Source organism: Triplophysa dalaica, chromosome 14 (genome assembly GCF_015846415.1).
Source record: "Triplophysa dalaica isolate WHDGS20190420 chromosome 14, ASM1584641v1, whole genome shotgun sequence".
NCBI lineage: Eukaryota > Metazoa > Chordata > Actinopteri > Cypriniformes > Nemacheilidae > Triplophysa > Triplophysa dalaica.
In genome coordinates, this window is record NC_079555.1 from 14,236,994 (window position 1) to 14,263,624 (window position 26,631).

Below are 26,631 nucleotides of genomic sequence, written 5' to 3' on the forward strand. Positions count from 1 at the left end.
GCTCAAAGGATAAAGGGTAGGTACTTATGGCACAGTTTTGCGCTATCTGTTAAGTGATATATTGCTGGACACATGAGAGACAAAAGTCAGGTTTCTATCCAAACATGATGTCAACATTTTCTAAATTCACAACAATAGAAAACAAACAAATGCAAAATAGGTGCGTTTCAAGCAAGTTCCTTGAGCGGTGGCATTGGTAACTTAGTAATCAACAGCTCTCCAAGGTTAACTGGTCGTGGTGGAGGGGTAGCAACAATCTTTAGAAGCAGTTTAAAGTGCCAGTCACTACCCATGGCCCACTTTAGAAGCTTCGAAGTCCAACTGCTCAAGTTGGGCATAGAAAATACTTTCGCCTGTGCTTTAATTTATCGCCCACCCCACTACAACAAGATGTTTGTACAGGAATTTTCTGAGTTTTAAATTCTCTGGTTCCTGTTGATGACAAATTATTAATTGTAGGGGATTTCAACATTCATGTGTGTTGTCCTTCTCATTCCTTGGTTAGTGAGTTTCTTCAAATTATTGATTAATTTAATCTGGTTTTGTCTGAGTACAAACTCTACGCATGAGAAGGGCCACCTTCTAGACTGAGTCATTTGGTATTTCAGTGACCTGTTAACAAATTGATGACTTTTGTCTCTCAGATCATAAACCGGTTTTGTGTAATTTTGTTCTTGATACTCAATTGGTTAACTCTATGCCTTGTGATCACAAAATTCATTGTTTAAACACTTCAACAGCCTGATTGTTTGCAGATGTGTTTTTGAGTGATGCTTGCTCTGACATGACTTTCTATTCGAATGTGTCTGCAGATGAGCAAATTTCTCATTTTAATACTCACAGTATCAATATTCTGGATTTTGTTGCTCCTTTTAAAACTAAAGGGCTCAGCATACTACATTCGAAATCAAAAACTAAAAGTCTGTGACCTGATTTTGAACAAAATCTGGTCGAAACGACAATTTGTTTCACTAGTTCGACGCAGCAAATCAAACAGAACTCTACAGGAAAGCTTGTGTTGGCCGGTAAACATCGGTCTGTGGGCGCCACCTGGTCTGTGGGAAATAACGCGTCATTTTATTTAGCCCACGTCATGTAAACCCCTCCTCCAGACCGAAAACACTATACCGCCTCTCAACGTTTTTGAGCTTCGTTTTACCGCAAAAGCAGAACGAAAGTGCAATTTGCCTGGAATATGCCAAGCACTTAAGAAACTATAACTTCGGGTGACACCATGGCTCAATAATGCCAATAGAATTTCTAGACAAGAGTGGAGGAAGGGTAAAAAAAAGTGAAAGAAGGATCAACCTGATTGCTAAACATGCTCAAAAAGCAAAGATTTTGTTGAACACTATTGATCAGGTTTAAAATCCTTGCATGCTGTTATATCTTGATGCCTCACCTACAACTTTTTGCGTTTTTTGTGGATAAATCGGCTCTATTCGTTCGAGAATTATGCAGTCTGATTTAAGTGAGTTTATCAAGGATCCATGTCCGTTTATTTAGGCTAAGTTTCCCCTCACTTTCTTTATTAAGTTTCACAAAAGATGAATCTTTCCTCCTCCAGTTCTGTGGATGCTGTGACTCCTCGGTTACTCCTGGAGGTTTTAGGGACGATTGAATATTTTTTCCTAACCATATTAAATTGTAGTCTATCCCAAGGCATTGTTCCTTTCATTTTTAAACATGCCGTTGTCAATCCTCTAAGAAAAAAGGCGAGCCTCGATCCTAACAACCTTGATAGATACTGCCCCATTTCAAACTTCCTTTTTTATCTAAAGTCTTGGAGAAGGTGTATTTTCACCAATTGACCTGTATTTTAATTCTAATAATCTGTTGGACAAGTATCAATCAGGTTTTAGGAGGTATCATAGTATAGATTCAGCATTGTTAAAGGTGCTAAATGATCTTCTAGTAGCAGCAGACTCAGGAAAGTTCCTCCATACTAGTCATTTTAGACCTACGTGTGGCGTTTGATAGTATTGACCATGCGATTTTACTTGAAAGGTTGAGAAATTGTGTAGGATTTCAGGATGCTGTTTTAGACTGGGTCAAATCTTACCTCTGTGACGGATCATTTTCAGTGGAGATTGGAAATTGTTCTTCATCCTCTAATCAGTTCAACTGCGGGGTGCCCCAGGGTTCTATCTTAGGTCTGTTGTTATTCTCTCTTTATTAGCTTTCTCTGGGTTGCCTTTTTTAAAGTATAACATAGCATATAATTTTTATGATGATGAAACTCAGGTTTATTTTATATTCTGCTGAATTGTCTGACTGAGGTTAGATCCTGGTTGGTCACTTATTTTTCTGCACTTATTGAATCCAAATCTTAGGTTGTAGTTTTTGGCCCACCGGAATCTGTTACACTGATTAACAATCAGTTAGGTTCTTTGTCTGATAATTTGAGAACACATGTAAGATACAAAGGAGTGATTTTTGATAGTAAATTAAAGTTTGATAAGCAATAATAAACTTTTATTAAGTTTTTATCCTTTTAGATCTATTGTGAAGTTGAAAATTGTTTTAGAGGTTAAGGACTTGGGTACTGTGATTCATGCTTTTGTCACTTCTAGGATAGACTACTGTAACTTACTGTATTTTAGTGTGTGTAATATTTCTTTATCACATTTGCAACTGGTTCAAAATGCCACTGTTAGGTTCCTTACTGGTGCAAAACAGAGGGACCATTTTTTACCAATTCTTGCATCATTACACTGGCTGCCAATTGAATTTCACATCAAATTTTAAAGTATTATTATTCTTTTATAAGCGACTACATGGTCAAGCTCCTGAATATATTACAGATCTCCTTTTCCTTACGAAATGCCCTATAGTGTTACTGGGTTCTAATAATATGATTCTCTCTGTGCCTCGATTGCGTTTGAATCTTAAAGGAGATCATGCTTTTTCGATTGTCGCCCCCCTATTGTGGAATGACCTAGCAGTTTATTTCAGGCCGTCAACGGAAGATTTTAATCTCATCTTGAAACGTACTTTTTCTCTTTAGCTTTTTAATCATTTATCATTGAATGTGAACTGTATTTCATTTTGTGTCTGTAATTGTGTCTGTAAACCATTGTTTTATTGTACAGAACTTTGGTCAGCTGTCACTGTTTTAAACATGCTATAGAAATAAATGTTGCCTTTTATTGCCTTGAATAAAACAAGACTCACAACCAGAAAGAGACCATCAGCTGATACACATGCTTAGTTAGTGGGTATCTAACTTTTTTCACAAAAAACACCTTAAATCCGATGTAAAACTGTTTGAAATTTGGTGTTTCTATTTTACTTATCTGATGCAAAACTTCAAAATCTGCATAACACCAAGGTGATGAAAACAAAGCTACTGTACAGTCAGTCTCCATTCACATTCTTGAAAATTTCTACTTCTAGTAAATGATGACAGAAATTACATTTTTGGCTGAACAAACCTCTTAAGCTGAATTCTCTGTGAAGTCCTCTATTGGACGATTGGAACAGACACTGCGCTCAGGCTCTTCGTCAATGTCATCATCGCTGTGACTGTTAATGTGTATGTGTGCGGGTACACATGCACAACGGAGAGAGCAGGATGATGGCTTGGCTGTCTATATCTGAAACAGTTATGACACTTTGAGGTTAGTCAGGGCAAATGAGTTAAAATGCCCCTGGAACGAACTCCATCCAGCACGGCTCACTGCCAGCGGTAGTTCACTTGCCCGTGTGTGTGCTCAGGCGTGCAAGTGCGCGTGAGTGTCCCTATCGCTCTGAATGACACCGAGCCTTCAAGCAGACATCCTGTCCACACTAAGGACAATTAGCTTAATGAAAGGAGTGTGCGTGAGAGATTGTCCTATCAGTGACAGGAATAGCAGTGGCTGAAACTAAGCCGTCCCATCTCCGCCCTGTCTTTGGAACACTGGCACCATGACAACGAGCTTCCTCACAGTGCCACACCGACACAAGTGATGCCGCAGGAAGTTCACATGGGGACCCGATCGCACCCACTCAAAAACTCTCTACATGGTGTCTGTGAATGCATACGTGCCTGGTCCAATGACACGTACTACACTACAGAATGGTGTATGTGAACGTGTGTGTTCGTGGGGGGTGGGTTGCGTTAAGTAGAGAACATGCTCCTCAACACTCTCTCCTGTGTTTATCAGATGGCCTGTCAACTCCCTCAAGTGATTTACACCGTGAGGCTTCGGAGCGCCGGTGTGCCAATGCGAGCGCGCCGTTGAACTGCCCTTATTAGCATTCCGGAAGGTCTTGAATCTCTGCCCCGACACGACAGCCCGTTACATCAAATTCTGTCGATAAAAGAACAAAAACAGACGTCGCTAAATCCTCTTCTGTTGGGAACGTTTATAATCCAGTGATAATGGAATCTGATCTCTGGGGAATGTGAAAAACAATCTAAATGTGAGACAACAGGAAATGGCGGGCTCAGGTGAATTAAGTACACAATCCTTAAAAGCAGGTGCGCACAATGATGTTCAATCCGTCCTGCACATACACAAAAAAACAGCTATAAAGAAAATTCTTGTTTTATCATTCACTTAAAATTTCATTTCTTTTCTGTATTGAGGCACGCAATCGGAAGAAAGGCAGAGTGAACATTGAAATTTGCAGGTCAGATTACTGACATTATTCACAGTAATATGACAATGATACATGATCTCAGTTGCACTTAGTAAATTCATTTGTTTTTTGGGGTTATACAACAGTAGTCAGTAGTAACACGACTTTTTTTTGAGACATATGAGCACGAATTGTGCAAATATTGCCAAGTCCCTTGTTCACAATAGTTGTCCCATGATTCATTTCTTCTGCAACCTAAAGTGTCCATTCCTAGGTGTGTTAACAAAATGAAAGGGCTGGTCAAGAAGTTTCAACACATTGTTTAGAGTATAAAAGCCCCTGATATAAGCGATTTCACTAGACATATTGTACTATTCCTTAGTACATAAGTCCCATTTCTTCAGGTAATGGAACCCTGAAAGTAGTAAAGCATCTTCAAGTAATTTCAGAGGCCTGGCGGTAGGACGCTACACTTCAAATCATGACAGAAAAAAGTGTGACATTTCTACTGTTGCAGGAGCGCCCAGAGTGTATAACGCTTCATTGATCTGAAATTGATCACCTCCTTGACTTCAAAATGATGGGCACATTCTCACACACACACTTTTAGTAAAGACTTTAATGCCCTTCCTTGTCGCCGGCCAAAGCTGTCCTATTTATTTATAGTAGCATGAGAGCTTTTGATTGTGTTTTACTACTCAATTTATCCCTATAAATCAATACATGCTAAATTTGGAAAGTGCTTGTGGTTGTTTTTCTGCCTGAAAAACGTTTGATGCGTCTTTGATTCCGATCTTTTCTCAAACATGTGAAAATGTGACAGTGTGGAGACAGCGCGTGTGCACGTCAATATAAAAAACAAATAATCTACAGATACAAATCTGACATTTAACCAAGGCCCTCCTCCTTCCCTTTTCACTATTTGTTGTGTTGGATTTTATTGCTCAGTTTCACAACTCTCACACACCCACGAGCGGAAAGACCTGCTGTGTTTATGGGGTTGAAGGTGAAGGACTGCATCCCCGTTATGGTGTGGAGCCGAGCATTTGTTTTACGATCGCTTGTTGTAAAGATGTGTCAGTATAGCTCCCTGTTTTATTGCTTGCGTCAGCTCTATACGCTACAGATCTGAGTGGATAGAGCCGGGTGTCAGGCTGGGGTGTAAAAACAAGATCTACATTCAGTTGCTGTGCCATTTCTGAATTATCGTAATTACATGAGTCTTTAAACCCAGAAATTATGTTTCCATGGCAACTCTTAAAATGCTGTAATGGCTTCATGTGCGGCTGTTGGTAACAACAGATACTTTTCGCATATGAACAACTAACATTAACCTCCAAATTAAACTAAATCTTGCAAGAATGTTCTTTTTTGGGGGGGAGTGAATTATATGCAAGTTGTTTTATCTCACTCATTTACTCACTTATTACTCAAATAAGACTGTCAATATAACAATTGCAAAGAATTTTTATAATATGGAAGTTGGCAAAGATGGAGCAAAGTTGGCAAAAACAACCGGACAAGGTTATAGTAGTTTATTCAAAATAAAAAAGTTGAAAAAAATTAAATATAATATAATGTGATATAAAAGTAAAACTTTGGCCTTAATGTTATTTTAAAAAACTTTTTGTATATTTTAAGTTGAGGCACAAAAATGATTAACAAAAAAATAAATAAAAGCGAACTTTAACCGCATACTGTTATAAATGATCAAATCTTCATTGACAAAATGTTCCTAAGCTCATTCAGAGCACATTTCTGAAAAGTTGATCTATTAATATTAAAACACAACACAAAAATTGCAAAGTTTGCATGATACTACATAGCATGAATGTCCTGCAATAAGATTTAATCTCACACCTGTCCTTTCAGTCACAAGAAACACGATACTTTCAAAGTCTACAGATCAATGCAGAGGGAAATTGATTTCTTCTGAAACTGCGGCTGACATGACAGAACTAAACGTATTTGACTTCATTTATATCTATTTACAAACAAACAGACAGATTGTGCTCTCCACAACTTTGCTGCTTAGATCTTAACTAACATAATACAAACATAAAACACGATTTGGAAACAGACGACGGCGTAATTTTCTTACATCCTTACATTTCAAGCACCTCTGCAAGTTTTGTGCTCACTTCTTACAAAATCAATTTCTTTCAATGTGATTCAATCTCTAGTGATTCAAAGGCACTTACCACAAATGTGAAGTCTAACATCATTCTGATTTTCTGCAACAATTTCCCTACAAAAGGATTTTTCATGCCGGACCGTGACTTCAAAGGACCGTACTCCTGCTGTGTGCCCAATCTATCTGTTTTCCCTTTGAAGAAAGGTTGTCTTTGCTTATGTACTAAGCATAAATAATTCACAATGATATATAATTTAATTAATTCTATTTCTCAAGGTGACAGAATTGGCAGGGGGCAATAGAGGAAGTGTTGTTTTGAGATGTTGTATTTTTTGCTCATGAGGGAATTTTCATGAAGTTAATGGGGTTAAAGGTCACTCCATAAAATGAAATGTGTCATGGTGATTAGGGACTGTAATGACAGACACATTTTTACATCATACTGTTTATGAAAATTGTATGTGATATTATATGATATTGTGTAGATCTACTTTCCAACCAATCAATAAGCTTTGTCCAAAATCATATAGTCAAATACATATGTTATGTATGTGTTATGTTTATTGATCACTGATCTATATAAATGACTGGATTGCTCATGACATCATTACACTGAAGCTATCGGGCCGCCATGTTGGTATGCCCAAACATTCTATTAAATCAAAAGGTAATTATCACATATAAATGATGAAACAGTAAGTTACTAGTGCTATTTCTAAAGTGTCACAGTACATTATTACAACGCAAATGTCTTAAGCATGTAATTGGTAAATTATTTAAAGTTGGGAATTTCCCCATTTTAGAGTGAGATATATTCATTTTCATTACAGTAGCGTACATTTCATATCAGGAGACACCTCAACATATGACAAATGTGCTTATTCTGAAATCTAAAATAAATTGTATTATCCACTATTATCCACTATTCTGGACAAATAAATGTAAACATTGCAAAAAACATTATAAGTAACGATTCATTTAAATACATATGTGAACTAAAAACTTATAGCGCACCTAATAAGCTAAAAAACTGGTTATTTTAGATCATCATTTTAACCAAGTCAATGCCGCTCTCTGTCAGTTGGGCATACAAAGATGGCGGCATGATCGCTTCCTGAGCCTTCACCTCCTGCCGTTGGTTTAGCGTTCTAGGTGCAATCCAGTCATTTATATACATCAGTGGTATAGCTAATGTGCATATGTGTGCTATATATGTTCCATACTTTAATAAGATGTTAAAAATGTTAAAACCAGCCCAAAAAGTCTTACATTTAGTTCTAAGGTCAGGTGGACTCTGATGGTTTTGTTACCCAATGACGATCATACTTGCATCTTTTTATATGCTAAGTTTGTTTACATGAGATCACATTAGCAAGCCAAATTTGTTTTGTCTTTGTTTTTTTAAGACTGCATGGCCAAATGAATGTGTGAGCTGACATTTGTTTGCTCATCTATGCATGTGTCCATTGGCCTGGGGACAAACATGGGACATACACTACGGTGTCAGATATGATCAAATAAATGATCAACACATAGATTTAACTACTCTTATTGGCATTCATCTATCAAGAATGATCTCCTTCAAATCCCTGTGCACTTAGTGTTGTATAAAATTTGGATTGCTCTGTAGGTTTTGACCTAAAAAGAACAAATACTTTACTACTAACCTGACCAGTGGAACACTATATCTATTCAAGCAGTATACGATCACGTTAAATTATCTGTGTACCCGTAATAGGGTTGTTCAATAAATAATCGCATCCAGAATTTTTGTTTTGTTTATAATAATATATGTCTGTGCGCTGTTCATATTATATTTTGTGTATATTTAAGAAAAATATAAAAAAAATTATATATATATATATATATATATATATATATATGCATGCAAATATTTTCTAAATGTATGTGTGTTTATAAATAAAAAACAAACTGCACAGTGCATGGATATATATTATTTAAACAAAACTTTTTGCGATTATTCATTGAACAGCCCTAACACGTAATTCATATTCATGACTACAGCTTTTGCATTTTCCTGTTGTCAGCCTGCACCCCTCCACGTTTGTGTCAAACATGCCTGTAAAACATTTCTCCAAACATGCCTATTTAAACGTGAAACCTTACAGCACTTCATATTTGCCAGCAGTTTGCAAGCTCGAGGCAAACTGTTAGACACTATGAAAAATTCACACATTCCCTCTATTTGCAGCTCCGATTGGACTGCCATTCATTATCTTCCCCTTTATCGAGCCCTCGCCGCTTTTGTTCCCTGATTCCCAGCCCTGGCATCCAAGAGTGTGTGTTGAGTTATCTGGAGACTTTAAGTGACAAGACCAGAGAGGCTACACGCAGGAAAATCTCTCTATGCGACCAGTTTGGAGCTGCAGCCCCAGGCGAGAAGACTAATATCCCTGTAACGAAGAATCAAAGAGAATCAATACAACTCCCTCTGACTGTTCTACACGACTACTGGAGCTTTACAACTAGACTTCCTCTCTCGCTTCTTCGAAGCGTGTACCCATATGCCACGGTCAGTCTTCCTGTAACACTGCGGTGAACCCACACGTGAACACATGCGCACACGTGTTCCTCTTCACACGCACCAAAACATGTAAGAAAGAAAAATGTGTTTAATAATTTGAATGTTTCTCAATCAGTGAATAGAGAAGCATGACGGACAGAATCATGAGATACCAACGTCTGTACACAAAACTTATTTCTTCAAATCATCCAAGCAAATACTGTAGCTCTGCCTCGATTTTATAGCTCTATACTGAATGCAGACAAAGTTTCCCAAATGAGAGTCTGAAATGACCTCTTACCAATCACATTTCACAGGGTGAGCCCAATGCAATCACCATTCACGCATGCATCGCTCCGCTGCAACTTCTGCAACATCACTGACGCGCACGCAAACTCCTGCAATGCACTAAAACAAGTACACTTGTGCCTCGCACGCTTACTCACTGCCTCACAACCGTTATGCTGATGAAATCCTAGACATGCATTTAAAATGCATTTCAGATCCAAAGCGGGGCGTCATGCTGGACAACCAGCAGATGCGTGCAGTCGCCGTGGGACAGGGGTCATTGATGGGTAATCCTTTCACCCCCTTGTTTCGGCTCTCTCTGCTTCTCAGCGTGCAGCATGGATCCCCTCTCACCAACGGCCCATCTCAAGGGGGTCAGATGACATTAAGACCATTCAATGATGACCGCATGCAGGTCCATAAACAAACGCTCAAATCGGTTCAGACTTACCTTCATCTGAGCGCAGAGGTAGCTTTGCTATGTCAGGGGAGGCATGTTACGACATCCGCGCTCTGTTCCGACTCCAGCTCTGATGTGCTCATCTCAACAGCCTCATGGATTCTGTTCATACAGCGATTCACCACCTCCTTAGCTCGCTCTCCTGGAGGGATGAGAGAGCGAGCGAGAGTGAACGAGAGCGAGAGAGAGAGCGAGCGAGAGTGAGTGAGTGAGTGAGAGCGAGAGATGGGACAATGTGCAGGAGAGGATGTTTCCTCCCCCACCGACCCTTGTTCCTCTGTCTACCCTCAAAGGATTTGTCCTTTTTGTGTGTGTGTGTTTGTGTGAATGCATCTTAACATACGGAGTTTAAATCTTCAGGCTGAGGTTTACAGAACTGTGTAAAGAGATGCAAACGAGAGGAGAGGGAGAGAATGGAGCGAGATTTGCCCGATAATCAATTTCTCTAATATTTCACCATCTGAACGGCCTGGGGGAAGACAGATCACAGCGCAATAAAAGAAGACTGATGAATATTGTGGGAGGAATTTCGCTAGGAATATTTGCCGCCGCTGGTAGCAGCGTTTGTTTTTGCACTTGCTGTCTGCAGTGTTTTAGAATTATGCAAATCAGATGTCGTGCAAACGCCACCTACAGAATCAGGGCTGAATTGAATTTGCGCGCGGAAATTCTTGATCTTGTGGATCAGAACGCAAGTTGGTGGAGGATGAAGCAGTCTACCTTAATATGGCATTCTGCGCCAGGATGTACAGCATCGCTCCATCACTGCGTGTCTGGATATATGCACGGTCAAAATACTCTTCTCCATCATTTATTGACTGCTGCCAATAAATAATTTTTTTGAATCAAACTTCGTTGACATATTAAATTAACGTTAATTGCATTTTGAAAATAACATTGACTTGTGTGAATATAACATAATTTAATATATAATAACAACAATAGTCCTAATTTATTCCTTCATAGTAATTTTATAAGAAACATCTTTATTGAGACTCTTAAATGAACTAAACAAAATTTCCTGAAGTATAGAAGAGCGACATATGTGCAGTCCCATTTAATAATGATCATAAATAGTAGTATTAATTGTGTTTATATTGCTATGATTAAATAATTCATAAAAATCAATTTCTGCACATTTACCATCTGGTTAAATTGGATGGACGTAAACAACACTGGTTGAAATAGCGATACTATGTTTAGTAAGCATGCGTTGTAATTTCCTTCCAGAAGAAAACATGGAGAGAGTGGGCTTGAATTGACTGAGAGAGTGTGATAGACAAGAGAGACAGACTGACAGACAGACAGAGTGAGAGAGAGAGATAATATTGGCTATTTGCTTCTCTTCCCTCTGCAAGGTCATTTGAATGGTGAGCAGCTGTTTCGGGTGGCAGGTAAAACTACGGCAAGGTTAAACTTGAGGCCACTTCCCCTAACACCTCTGGACTCGGATTTATGACTCTGCAGTCTGCACATACAGTATTCACACACACACACACACACACAAGATGTCACACATGTGACTCTCCTCACATCTTGTCTCCACCCAGCGGTGATAGATTTAAGAGCTCATACTATTCATAACGATAAATTGAATTTTGAGAATGTAAAGTCCAGTAAAAAGTCATAGTGGTCCAGTTCATCCAGTAAGGATCCTACTGAAGCCACTTTTTCAGGTTCATTTTTACGTTTTTTACGTAGACGAAAATAAATATTAAATATGTCTTCATAAATGATGTGTCTGCTAATATATACCATGTAACGGTTTTAGCTGCATGTTAAAATAATGATGAGCTTAGCTCACCAAATATGATTCTCCACCAGATCTATCAAGATCATATCCATGAAATTAGTTATTTAAAACAACAATTACAGTCAGGGAATTAGTTTAGCTCAAAGGAAAATACGTATAATAATCTTTATTAAGTATGCATATTTAACTTTTTCTGATTAGCAGTATAGTGATAAAAATACTTCTGTGAATTCGTCCAGCAAATGCATCAATGATATTATACACTTTAACGTATAACTCATTATATATATTACTCGTATTTTACTTATTGCCATAAGTAAAGCGAGAGAGAGAGAGAGAGAGAGAGAGCATGGCAGCGAGGGAGGTAAAGCATTTCTGAACACCAATAAAATAATTTTTAACAAAGAGGCACAAACTTAATATTCTAGAGAATCAGATCCTTGCAAGCTCTGTGCCGGATACTCAAGTTTATCACGATACTCAAATGATTAAAATAAAAGTTTTAACAGTGTTAAACAATATCTTAATTAAACTTGTCCTTGCATATTAATGAGTAGACTGTTCAGGACAGTGAGTTCAGTCATTGGTGATATGTGATGCAATGTTTGGTCAAGGAAACCTGTCTAAGAAATAGTTGCTACTGCCACAAGGTCAATTTATCTCATCCAAACATTGCCCTTTAAAATAAAAGCCTTTAACACCAAAACAATAAAATACAACCAAACATGCCCCTGTTGCCTCTTTGACACAATTCTGACAATAAGATACAATTTTAATTTATGTAAAAAGTTGTCTGTCAAGCAAGATATAATTCAAGCCTAGAATCATCCCCATGGTTGTACCATCTTTACCTGGATTGTGAGTTTAGTTTTTTCTTTCTCTCTCAACATGTGATAAAGCATTACTTGCTGCCACATCTATCAGCTGGTCCTGTGATTGTAAAATCAATAAACATTTTCAATGGGTTATCAATCCTCTAAGTGTAATCAAGGGCTTGGTCCTTCATTTCTCCAAGCTTGTTAGTTGTTTTCTAGGGCGATCGCTAGGGGTTGAGAGGAAGGTTATAAGCTATCGTGGCATGATCTGTGGACGAAAAGGCCAGAAAGGAAATGGATACGGTAGAGCACTATACGTGTATGTCGTATGGCGAAGTGTTTGAATAATTAGACTTACGTTGTTGATCGTAATACTATGTGCATCCTGAAGCGAAACGTCATTGTTCCCTATGGCGCCGGATGTAACAGAGCGGGATGAGATTTTAGCGGAAGGACATCATTGCTCCGTGTGGATATGCCCAATTCCAGAGGAGAATGAAAAATATTTTCTTTTTGCCGTTTGTCTCATGCAACAAACATTATTTTTGTACAGTCACTTTAAGCTAAATGAGAAAAGCTATTCAACCAAGACATTGTCTAATATTGATCTTAATAAAAAATGGATGTTGCTATGGTTACTTCATAAAGTGAGCAAGATTATTTAAATACAGGTGACAATACTAACTTCCTGTAATGTTTCAAGCTGTTGAAAAGTCACTTACACATTGCAATCGTAACATTCCACTATTGTAAGCTCTAGCATGCTGTCTCAAATATTGATTAGATTAACTGCACACATAAGGTGATAATTAAAGCAGGAGAATCTGATTGATTCGTAATAGTTTGTCAGTTTGTCAGTGGTTTGACAGGGTTAAGTGTTTGTCGGGGGTGGACTTTCTGCACATTCGTGCCTTTGGGGAATAAGTGGGGCGCAAGAGAGATGGAAAAGTGCAGAAAATGATTTGTTGATGCTGGGAGTGCTTAATGCCGGGTGTGAGCTGCTTGCAGAGAGTGAGATATTGTGCTTACAATGTTAAGCAAAAAATGTGAATGAATCGAAACCTTTGGTCAGTGGGCTCAGTTAACGCAATGTGTAAATGAATCACGACGTCACTTAAACATCCAATTTATTTCTGATCTGTCATATTTGGGAACTGATGAATAAAGTTGATCAGTGACATCAAAACTGCATATTAAAGTCCCTGTGTACCGGAAGCTATTATTTTTTTACTTCCGTATTGTGGCGCATTTCCAAGTGAAATTACTAATGAGAAAAATGGTGGGCGTGGCTTCCGTCTTTCTCTGCGATTTGATTGGATGTATGAAAACAGCCATTGCATTTTTAAATAAAACTGGCAGCAGAATGACAATTGAAGTGGAGTGATGCTCCGCCCAAGTCTTTGTGGAAGATTTTCCAGTATGGGGTTATGAGTGACGTGATGAGCTGGAGTATGAAATATTGAACTATAGGAAAATCATAACAATTTAGATTCAAAATGATTCACAATAAAATTATTAAAAATAATTAAAGGGTTCCACTTCCAAAGGAAAGAGTGAGTGCACTTATCTGTTGTTTACTAAGAAGGCCATGAGTTGTATAGAAATGAGACAGATAAATTTTTTTTTAATTTACATTATATAGTTATTGGTAAGCGGGCCTGGATAAATTAAGAGTATGTGGATACTCTTGAAGGGCTAGCCGGACAACAGCAGACCGGAACAGATAAGCATTAAAGACACAAAACCTCATGCATGGAGACAATAGTAATCTGTAGATGTGTAAGAGGTCCTTAAAGTACAGGTGTGTAACGGAACAGAACACGGACGAAAGTATGTACGTAACAAATCACTTTAATTATATTGAACAAGATTGGGAGAATATAACGTTTACAAATACATTTACATTTGTCATTACATTCAAGACGAGACAAAGAAACACAAAACAGGCTGAGTAATAGTGTCCAGTGATGAAAGTGATGAAGGGCCAGTGCGATGATTACAAACCGGGGACAGGTGCCAGAGCGTGGGGCGTAATGGGAAACGGAGTTCATGGCGAACACAGGAGAAAACAGGCATGGGGCCAGAGGTACCTGTGACAGTTCCATGGCGGTGGAAATGGGGGTGGAGGAGGAAGCATTTGTCCAGCTGTGAGGCTGCTTGAAACAGCCAGGACAACCGCTGCGAGGAGGAACTTACCGTGGGGGGTCCTCAAATTCTTTTTCAGGGCAGTAGTACCGGCCATGGCAGCATGGGTGTGATATTTCCTCACCCCCCAAATTTTCATGGGGAATTCTTGGGCTGCCCAACCACCCACGGTGCATGCCAGCACGAACGCCACAACATGGTGCACAGCGAGGGAAGCTCTGAAGGCTTGGGCAGCTCTGAAGGCTTGGGGAGCTCTGAAAGCTTGGGGAGCTCTGAAAGCTTGGGGAGCTCTGAAGGCTCTGGAGACTCAGAAGGCTCATGGGGCTCTGGAGCCTCTGACAGCTGTCCGACCAACAGCTGGGCCCCTTCGGGGTCCTAGCGCCCACATTCTCACAAAAAGAGTTTCCTCTCTATCTGGGTCTTTCTCACAGACGCTCTCACCCTCCACTGGACGGTGTTCAGCAACCTGACACAGTGTCACAGCGAGACACGATGTCGGCCATACTCAGCAGCCATCAGCACTCTCAATCCGACGGTGCGATGTAAGGGTAGGTAAGTCAACAGAGCCGCTCTCCTCCCCTCCCTACGGCGAGGGAGATGCACTGCTAGCTATCGTACCACCCCCCGCAGGGTGGGTAAAGCAGATCGAACCCCCAGTCCCCCTGTCTCGGTCCCTGGGACTTGGCGCTTCCCAGACCATCACGGTGGCTAGGGAACACGATTCGTCTATGCGATTTAATTCAGAAGCTCTGAGCAGCTCTCTGTCTATTTTGGAGGTCAGGAAAGGCTGTCCCCAAACAGAGGTTGGCGCACTGGATTGTGGACGTCCCCACTATGGCGTACAAGTCCAAAGCTCGCCCGTACCTGCCCGCTACATACGTAGAGCCGCGTGTTGGGCTACAGCCTCCACGTGGAGGCAGTGTCAGCCCGAGTCTTGCATGGTACCACCAAGTCAGACCGGCAGCCGGTGGTGCGTATGCTCGCGAAATTGCCTCCTCCCTCCTGGGTGGGTCAGTGCTCTATTCAGCCTCCTTTCTTTCCCCTATTTGGCGAAGACTTGCTATTCCATCTATCACTAAGCACTACCTGGGGCCGGGTTGGGCAGAGGAGCCCTTCCCCCCTAGGCTGGGTGTTACCTGAGCATCTAGCGGATAGCTCTGACCGGACCTAGTGCTCTACACGTAGTTATCCCCCCAATTGGGCGGTTCCATCTGATGTATCCTCATAGTGTGGCTCCCATGTTGGTGGCCCCTAACCCTTCCTAGGTGGACCTCCACCTCTCGCGACACTCCCTTACAGTCCGCACATCCTCCCATGAGTTCTTCCCTATTGGCGAGACCATGTGAGTGTCTCCACTAAAACTCCTCACTGCTGTAGGAGGTGGCCTCCATAGCTTGTTTTCTCAGTTAGGAAATAGCACTTCTCCTGGGTTCCTTCCAGTTCTGCAACCGCCTGCGTTGTGACAAGTCTATCAGATCTTTATGAATTGTTTGAAATCAAGCTAAAGCACAAAATAGATTGCAAAGGATGAGAGAGAATTCAGTTTGTATTGGGGTCCGGCAGGAGTTATAGGACAGCACAGCCTGTAGCTAACAATGTCTAGAAGAAGGTCTTGAGCTGAGGGATCTGCCTGCATGGTGGGCAAAGAGCATGACTTCCGCTGAGATCCTCAGAGAAATTATGCTGGAGGTTAAGAACTTATGGCCCTTGAAAGTGGCACAGTGATTTAGCCTCCTGTGGGTCCCCCTTAGAGATTAAGCCAAGGCAGGATGTCACAAGATGTGATGATACCTAAATTTGAATACTAAGTTCTTCACTCATCTAAAATACATAATTTCCATTTTTTCTCTGGGGATGTTTTCATTTATTTCACAATGCTCCAGTCCCTACTAATGCTCGATGATGTCATTATTCTGCTTTTGTTTTAATTTGATATATTGTGTGGGTTGGCAGACTATTTTTTGTACATTTCAGTAGTTTTGTAAATACACAAGCTGAAGTGTTGCTTGTGCTCAGGGTCTAATGTATTCACACACACTTCAAGAGGGACAACATAATTGTATTTGTGTAGCAGAGCTAAGCACACCGAACAATACAGCGTTAGAAGGACACATGCACGAAATAGTTAGAAATGAAATGTGTGAATGCACTTGAAACCTGTGTGCATATTGAGCATTAATAAAAGACAAAATAGGCCTTCGGAAAAGCCTTATGTAATAAAGAACGTATGCAGATCACAGGTAACCTTCACCTCATTTCTAATGTCCTGTTTATTTGACACCAAATCTCACCCCAAACACTTTGCCTAATTTTCTTGTATATTGCAATGCTGAAAATTAATATGGTTGCATTGTTGCACTGCATTTGTCTTTGAAGTATCCAATAATAATTCTGTTTTCAAACCATATGACATTTGATTTGTTTATCCAGGCAGAAACTCTGTAGGCAAAATAGACAAATGACTTATGGCAATATGGCAGTTATGTACCACAAAGAATTACAGTAGTTCATTTTTAGAGTAAATGTAAATCAAATTCTAACTATAAATGTATTCATGCATTAGCAAGACTACTTTGAGTCATGTATAAAAAAAACGAATGCACGCAGCTATGATTTATGGCTTAAGCAGGAAGAAGAGTGCAGCATTGGCTCCAGCAGTGAGGATGAGCTCAGCCTTTAAAACCATTTGTGGAATAAATGATGAAGATTACCTTCATTGGTGTTTTCAGGATTGGTAAATGAATGCACCAATTACTAATGTGTTTTGTTTGCAGTGGTTTTGAATGCTGATTTCAAACACATAGGGCCTAGTTTAACCTAAAATATTTGCGTGAAATCTGTGTTCCGGGCTAACATTTTGATATTGTTATTTTGCTATAGCTGCGGATAAGCAATTGAACACAAAAACCATACACTATCATACCTTCATCCCACAAATTCATCCTGCTTTTGTTTGATGGCCTTTTATTTGTTATGATAATGTTATTTAGCATCATGTGTGCATGTTGTGTACATTTAGTTGTAAAATTCCCAATTGACCAATGGGATGGGAACTTTCCATAAGAGCATTTACATCATAGTTGACATTACAACATAAACTAGATTACCCCCCCCCCCTTTTTCTTCTCAATAGGAAAATTTCAGTCATATTTTCAGTCATTTCCCTTGAAAGCCAGTTGTTTAGTGTTTTTGTTAGCAGGATTTGCAGCATTAAACTAGTTTTCAGGCCATTTTACATGATTCAATCGTTGGATCTCTGACTGGATTTCTGTCACATTATGAATGTAATTTGGGTTGTGAACAGCTTTAACAATGATTTAAACAGTACTGCAATCAAATATGTTGTATATTATATAGGAATGATGAGAAGAAGTTATTTGGTCAAGGCAATTTGTCAGAAGCTTTAAATCATGCAGTGACAAGAAAAAAACGATTAGATGGAACACCACACAAGGAACTAGACTCAGGGGGAACCCACCTGCAACACTTTAATCCAACCTATAATAACTGAAGAGGTGCATGCAGTGGTCAGTGTTACTACTTATGGGTAGTATAGCCTGCAGCTGGCTTTAGGTATTGCTCAGAAACTCAGAGTCGGTTTCCCGCGGAGGAAGAGGATAAATTAGATGATGTTAGTGTGATATTTATTTTTTTAAGTGCAGAAAAAGATCTGAGAAAATGTTGGAGAGTCCCATAGAGAGAGTGTCCCAAACATTGTCAGCAATGCAAACAGTCTGGAAAACACTAAACATAGGCTTCTAAGAATTTGTTATAACAAGAATAATGATGCATATTTTCCTATTGAGGATTACAAAAAGAAAAATAAATAAATAACATGTGCCGCTAAATGATGTTTTAACATCAACTATTATTTGCATTTTCCTATTGATGTTGTTGAGTTAAACGTTATGAGGTATTCAGGTCTTGTTTGTAAAAAAGCTTATTTTTTACAAAAAGGGACATTCATTGCATTTCATATACCTCAAAACTGCTGACTCAATATCTTGCTCAAGATATCTCCCTATTGGACTCACATTTTGCCATATCTTACTCACTTTGCAAAAAAATCAAATGTCATGCCATTACAACCTAATATTAAAAGCAATTTAGCTGGGATGAATGTCTTTCTTCTTTCTTTCTTTCTTTCTTTCCACCATCTCACTTAACATTTTACAAAATGTAAAATGCCTGTCATGAAACCCCTTGTTTTGAACAATATTAACAAAATAGCATTTAAGACAACACAATAATGTAAAACTAGGTTCTCTGCTCTAATGAAAGCAAACAGAAAATAGGATGCTAGTGGTGGAATCATGATTCAAGCAGGAACTAAATTATGGTCAGGGTAGAGATGGAAAGTGGATATAGCCAACTGCAAGGCAGGTTCAGTCAAGACAACAACCCTGAAAATATGTCAACACCTCAATCTAAATTATTACTACATTTGTTACAAAAGTTTTTCTGTTTCATTTTCTTAATAAGAACACAAGCATCACTGTACAGTAATGTTACAAAATAACCTTGTGTGTTGTGCTTTTGTATTTCTCACCCCCTCAATAGGAAAAAGTGCATAGCTGATATTATTTATAACACAACCTTGAAAACCTATTGTTTTGTGTTTCTACTAGTGGAATTTTCCAGCGTTGAACTGGTTTTTAATGCTTATTGTAACTGCTATTTTCTGACCATTAACTTGATTTGACAGACTCTGCCCACTTCAATATAGTAAAAATAGAAATGAGTCATATTAATTTGATAATATAAATGTAAATAAAATATACAAATTGACTTTTACGAACCATTGAATAAACTGTCCTTCCTGACATTTTATGCGATAATACTGATACAAATATATAAAAGTTTATACTCATATATACATATACTGTTTGTGTATACAGCTTGCAATGGTTCAGTGCACTTTACTCAACCCTTGAGTAGAGTTTCATAATAACCACACAGGACTGTATCATTTTAGCTCCAAGTGCTATTCATCGCCCACATATGAGAGCGCAACTGCTTGTCATGTTAGCAGAAAAGTGGATGAACTCTTCTCATGTTCACTGTTTAACAATATTTTCTGTTCATGATTGCAGATTATTTCTATTCAGTAAAACGTTCGATTCTTAATAAAAACAGATTAATTGTGAGTACTGAATGTGAAGCGTATGCTGATTCTGGGTGGAAAAGTGTTTGCTCAGTAGCGATACCCTTTGGAACTTTCTGGAATTGCAATGGTTCCACGTGCATGTGCATGTGCAGAATATCCTCAAGTACTTTGTCTTTAAAAGCAAGGCATTAATATGCATTACCTCAAAACCTAAATAATGTATTGTTTGCCAAAGGTATGTATTGTTTGCCAAAGGTTGTTGGCATTGTTTTTATCTCTGTTGGCTGGACACCAGCTCCGACTGCCATAGTTTATCGAGCCATTGAAATATCCCAGCAAGTTCTGTCATTTCCTTAAGTACTATATATCTATTTAATTAACTTGTTTGAGTGAAAAAACAAAGGCATAAATGCAGAAGTATGTCTAAAGGAAGAATTAACCGCCAGTAAACATAACATTAACCGACTTATGAGGTAATGCTTTCCCAGCTGGGGAGGACGGTGAGTCACAGTGTTTACATCAAACTTCACAGCCCACGGTTTAGGGTAAGATGTCTGCTTTGGTGTGTTAGAAAAGTAAGAAAGTAAAAGAAAAAAACTGCATGAAGAGCAAGAGATGGGTTAAGAGTCTTTATGAACCTTAATGTATGAGAAACAATAATATTTAGTCATATAAGATGGCATCATATGCTTTAAAGCAAATGAATCTGACTATGATAGACATAAGCAAATGAACTGGTGCACAGGTCACTTGCAAATCGAGTGAAACGTCCAATTGTATTAAGGTGGTCTCAATTGTTTAATAACTATTGAAAGCATGCCTAAGATGTCCTGATGTCAAGGTTGTTTTAAGGAGTCAATCAGGTTTTTGCCGGTTTTAAAGAGAAACAAATGGCTTAGATGCATTGGCCATGAATGACAATGAATTCCAGGACTTGAGGTAAATGATAAACAAAACTCTTATTAAAGGTTTTAATAAAAAACTTATTAAATACATTCCAGAAAATCAGATCACAGATATTTCAGCTTTGGCTTTTATTTGACAACTCTCACAAAGACACAAAAACTGAGGACAATGACAGTGTCAAAAGTCACGACAACTAATGGTTTTTGAAGTCAATTGAGAGGAGAAATATATATATAAATATATATATATATACAGTGACGTCTGTGTATTCGTTGGAGTTATTCAGTGGAACTAAGCTGGTCATTAACGTTCACACTTCAGTAGCGAAATACGCCCTCAGACACCTGGCACAGGTGATTATATCATACGATTACAGAATGGTGAACTGATACTGATACTTTATTTTGGCACGTTAACTAAGTGGGTATCGCTTCTTTTGAATTGTTTAAATGAGAGAAAAAGTTCAAAAGGTCAAGCATTTGGCAAGTTTAATGTTGAAAATGAATCATTTTTTATGCAGACATAGGAAGAAAGTGAGTTTTCATGGTTTGTTAAAAAGCATGTACTTCTGGCTGATTTTCATGCAGAACAAGAAAAGAGTTTTAAAATAAGGTCATGGAGACTCAGCATTTTCTGCAAAACTGCAAGAACCGTTTTGCTATATGAAATGAATTCGGCACTTATGCCGCTTACGCAAGTATAAAACGTTCAGCGTGGAAAAACTTCTGTCTGGGATCAGTGGTCTTTAATGGGAGCCTCGGGCAACGTTTTGTGGTTTGTTATTATTGAAAGGCTTATTATGGATTTTCCATTGAAACCTTCACTGAGGGAAATTGCTCTTCGGCATGTCAAAGCACATAAAGGTATTGAACTGAATAACGATTATAGCCGCATGAATGACAGGAGAACCAGGGTACCACATACTGTATGCGCGGTGAGTTTATTCAGCGCACTAGAAAGGTCAAGATCAGTGTCTTCCAAGTATTTTCTAAATCAAAATAATAACAAGTTGAATACCATGCACTTATTTTAAAGACTCTTCAAGGATATTTGACTTTATGATTTTGTTGTCACTTTGTCACAGAAGAAAAATTAGAAGCCATAGAAAGAATCCCTCAAGATCAAAGTAATACTTCTAACTAGGTTCTGAAAAATTATTAAATATATTTTTCTAAATACATGTACAAAGATTACTGTTGTGTTGCTTAAAAGTGAATATGAACATGTTTTCTTTTCAGTATTTGAAGCATCTTTTCTGTTATTTTGACCTGTTTCTCCCGTTTTCGAGAATGCAAAAACAAACAATATTTAAATTGGAAATTTGGGACAAATTGAATGAAATAAAAATGATAATTTTATCTCCACACATACCTACATAATAAATTCAGAAGAACAGAAAATAATTTAACTCATTTTGTTTCCACAACTGTACATTAAATCGTTTATCGTAAAATATATATTCCTTATGCTTTTCGTTAAATGTTTTTAATTGTAACCTCGTTACAGATGTCAAATTAAATTCACTTTAAATTCACTAAAACTTTCAGCTATAGGGTCAGCCTTTGTAAAAAGGAAAAAGCTTTTAGATCTGAAGATAAGAGTGCTGTCATTTTCTACTCAATGTCTCAGAACAAAAGATGAACGAGAGACAGATCTGAGATTTCTTTCAAAAAGCCAGTCTGAAAACCCCGCCGGTCCGCGAACCTCACAAAGCTCCTCATGTCTGTCACCCATAAAGCAGTGAGATTTCTTCTGGAAATTCCTTTACACTGAGCGCATGTTATATTTTTATAATCCTTCTGCTAATATCACTTCTGAGTCCACTGGACCTGCACATATTATCTTTACAGTAATTATAAAACACACCCCGTTAGAGACACTGATTTCTGAACACCTCATAATCTTGATTGACCCTCAATCTTCTCCGGTGTATATCCTCAAAATTATTTTTTTACCTTTGACCTTGATTCGGAGATTGCCTTTGACCTATAACTGTCCCATAACAGCATCACTTCATGCAACATTCAAAATCACATCACCACGAGGGACGGATGTTTACGGTAAAGTAGTATGTGATATGATTTTATGGGGGTACCCTTAACAGTACATTTGTAACAGTGTGAGTCGGCCTAACGTGTCGGCCTGTTGAGTGGTACTTCCTTGTAAGGGCATGCATGCATCTGTGCATGTGTGTGTATGTCAGAAACCCTGGCCTGCACGCTTCAATTGTGTAAAGCATCTACGTGTGTACGTTTGTCGATAGTTGTGTACATATCAACACGGCATGACTGCGCAAGTGGGAAGGGAGAATATAAAAGGACAAAATTGGGCATGAGGTGCTTCAGACACCTTTGGATGGGAAGAAAATGAGCAAGAGCCAAAGGGACTAACGGAGTGTGAAAGTGAGGAGGGACTCGGGTTATTAATGAATAACATATTTGTTTCCAATTTCCTGCTTTAGCTAACGTTTAAAAGAAGGGACTACTGAAACACAAGCAGCTGAAGGAGAGAGCGATAGATTGACAACGACAGATCTACATCAACGTTTCACACCTCCACCTATTGGATATCAATTGAAGATTATCCAGGTAAGCTGAGAACAAAACATTTTTGGTGATGAGCTCTCCTCATTTTGGAGCCCTCCTCATTTTGGGGGGGCTTTGAGTCTGGTCTGTGAGACTGATTAGACTCATTTACGAATCTTGACGTCCTCCAGTCTGGTTCACTCATCAGTGCCAATATTCCTCAAGGTATTTTGGGAACATTAAATTCATAAATCTGCTCAGCAGATGATCGGTTGCGGATGGGAACTGCGGGTTCCTCCGGCTGGGCTGAATGCTTGCTATTCTGCAGTGTAATTGAGCTTTGGAACAGAGTTGATATGTATTCTAATAGACCCTGCATTAAACATTAAGCACCCTCCAGAGATAGCGTGCACAGATCGAGAGCCATCTCAATGGCCCCTCATAAATGACTGATAAGCAGAGATTACCCACAGCTAACTGCCCTGAACGCAGTGTCATGCGATGCACGCATTTATCACAGCTTTTATTTACTGTCGTAATTGAGTACATAGAAATATCCTAAATGTGTCAAGTGCCCTTGTTCGGCGGCGAATCAAAGAATGCTTTTAATTGCCAGTTTATACTTATTGGTTTAACCAATTTGCACTTTTTTTCTGCTCATTGACAGTTAGAGGATGAATCAATGCAGTGAAAACCCACCCACTGTGATCGTGTTTAATATCGCTGTTCCTGTTCCTTATTTATATCAGTAATTCCGGGCTATCTCAACGGTTTCCGTGGACTTATGCCAAAAAAAGTGTAGTGAATGATCAGCGCTGATATTGTTTTACACAGCGGCTTCATAAAGGACCCGAGTGTCGGTTTGAAAAGATAGTCAACCAAAAATTAGAAATCTCATCATTTATTCACCCTCTTGTCATTTCAGACCTGTATAACTGTTTTGCTCTGCAGAACACAGAAGAAGATATTCAGAGGAACGTTGGTATCCAAACAACGTTGTGCCTCATTGACTTCCATTGTATAGACACAAATCCACAGAAAAATTTCTCAGAATATCTTATTTTGTGTTTCATAAGATTCACATACAGGTTAAGAATGACATGAGGGCGAATGAATAATAACCAAATTCTTATTTTGGGGATCACAGTTTGTGTTTAATAACCTAAAACGAAGCTTCAGTTTTACCTATACACTGAATACAATGTATATAATTTTAGGACTACTTTGCAAATTCAATTTTCCAAATATCTCACATTTCCTTCTTGCATGTAAATATGTGGACAGACTTAGCCGAGGGTCTCCGATGTCATGCATAACAACACAGTGTTTATACCTAAATAAATGTTAGTAAGCACATTCCTTGACACACGTCCCCAAGTGATTTGTGCCTCTGTCTCTCGTTTCAGTAAATGCATCTTCTCTTGCAAAGTACACACCTAACATCCCTTCCTTCTTTCCCCAGACTAACAATGACCCGTTCCCTAAGAGAGGTGATGAAGGTGTACATGTCAGAGCGGCGTATTCGAAAGAGCCGCCTGGTGACCAAAGATGGCCGGTGTAACATCGAATTCGGCACAGTGATGAACAGACACCACTTCGCTTACTTCCTCGACATATGGACCACCTTTGTGGAGAGTCGTTGGCGTTTTGTGGTCTTGCACTTCATCGCTTCTTTTACTCTCAGCTGGTTCATCTTCGGTTTGGTCTGGTACTGGATCGCAAGAGACAACGGCGACCTCACATGGCAGAATGCCACCGAGGAGCACGTACCGTGCGTGATGAACGTTGGATGCCTGACAACGGCTTTTCTCTACTCGTTGGAGACCCAAACAACCATTGGTTATGGTAACAGATACATAACCAGAGCCTGTCCCGGGGCAGTGGCACTGATCATAATCCAGTGTCTTATTGGTGCCATTATCAACTGCTTTTGGTGTGGTGTGGTTATGACAAAAATCTCCCTACCCAAGAAGAGAGCCAAGACCATAACGTTCAGCGAGTCTGCGGTCATCTGCCCCAAAAAGGGCACGCTGTGCCTTCAGATACGCGTGGCCAACCTCCGTAAGACCCTGATGATCGGCAGTCAGATTTACGGCAAGCTCTTTCGGACAACCGTCACACCTGAAGGAGAAACTGTTATTATGGATCAGGTCAGCATTGATTTTACGGTAGATGCTGGCAAAGACAATCTGTTTTTCGTGTGCCCTTTGACCCTCTACCACATGATCGATAAAACCAGTCCGTTCTTCGAAATGGCGGTGGACACTTTACATGAGCAGGAGTTTGAACTTGTGGTCTTCCTGGATGGCACGGCCGAGTCCACCAGTTCCACCTGCCAGGTCAGGACTTCCTATGTTCCCCAGGAAATCATGTGGGGTTATGATTTCCAACCCATCATCTCCCGTAGCAAGGAGGGTAAATACCGCGTGGACTTTTCCAACTTCGCCAAAGTGTTGCCGGTCCCAACTGCTCATTGTTCCTACTGCTACCACAATGAGGCCGGGCACCATCACCACTCCAGAAATGGCATTGAAAATCAGGGCTTTGAGGTGATTGACATCGACGGACCCAACGGTACAAACATGTAAATCGTGGTCACCTTCTTATTGTGTTAGGTGGTTGGAGGAACACGGTGATGTCACCATCTTGACCTTTATCAGAGATCATGGACATTGACTCTTATTCTGTTAAAACCAAATATTGAAAATTGCAAAATGATGTAAGTGAAGGTGCAAGCAAAATCTGGAGTGGTGTTTTTGGTGGAATGTGTGCATGGTTTTTATAAAACATATTTATTTCGTATTTATTTAGGCATGCATGTGCCTATGAGCTCACCCTCGTTGATCTTTTTTCTGACCTTAACCTAAACCTTGAACAAAAACAATATTACTCTTTTTTTTCTTAAGAAAATCTAGATAAAGATTGAAGTGTGAAAGTGAAAGCAGTCTTTCGTTGCAGGGTCATTGCGATGGGAATGGGAATAATAACTGAAGGTTCATTAATGTGAGATTGATTCTATCAATCTCTGTGTATCTATTCATCTGAATATTTTATATGAACTGATTTTAACACCCATGAACTAGGAAATACTCTGATTTTTTTGCAGATGTCCTATCTTCCAAATCACTCTGGGATGGTGTAAATGTATGTACATGTTGTAAATGAATATACTGTATATTGCGATGGTAAATTAAAAAATGAAATTTTTACTTTGTAAATATAATTTTCTAATAAAACAAAATAAACAAAAAAGAAATTTGTCTGCAGTATAATTTGCATTTTATGATCGCATATTTATAAAAAAAAACCTTGTCAATCATTGATGAACTGAAATTTGCAGAAAAATGACCACATGATGGCGCACAAGACAACTCTATAGCTCTCCAAGTCAAATAGACAAACTCTCCA

General features: G+C 39.0%; 2 protein-coding genes across 6 annotated transcripts in view; one reads left to right on the forward strand and one right to left on the reverse strand.

Annotated features, from left to right (window-relative positions):
- kcnj5 (potassium inwardly rectifying channel subfamily J member 5) overlaps positions 1–10,094 on the reverse strand; it is a 36,056-nt gene extending 25,962 nt beyond the window's left edge. For 2 of the 5 annotated variants that reach the window (XM_056766534.1, XM_056766529.1), the window contains exon 1: positions 9,964–10,094. The gene's annotated coding sequence lies outside the window, so the exon portion shown is untranslated. Of the gene's footprint in view, positions 1–3,434; positions 3,741–9,670; positions 9,878–9,963 lie in introns of those variants that run through there. The other 3 variants (XM_056766533.1, XM_056766530.1, XM_056766531.1) reach the window with 3 other exon arrangements.
- A 12,971-nt stretch (positions 10,095–23,065) lies between these two features.
- On the forward strand, positions 23,066–26,479 carry LOC130435627 (ATP-sensitive inward rectifier potassium channel 1-like). The gene is made up of 2 exons (XM_056766385.1): positions 23,066–23,286; positions 24,686–26,479. Exon 2 carries the CDS (start codon positions 24,693–24,695, stop codon positions 25,809–25,811), a length of 1,119 nt encoding a protein of 372 aa, XP_056622363.1. The 5' UTR covers positions 23,066–23,286; positions 24,686–24,692; the 3' UTR covers positions 25,812–26,479.
- Positions 26,480–26,631: the final 152 nt, after the last annotated feature.

Excerpts from the sequence above, each read along its gene's own strand:
- LOC130435627 (XM_056766385.1), top strand. The coding sequence starts at position 24,693 with ATGACCCGTTCCCTAAGAGAGGTGATGAAGGTGTACATGTCAGAGCGG.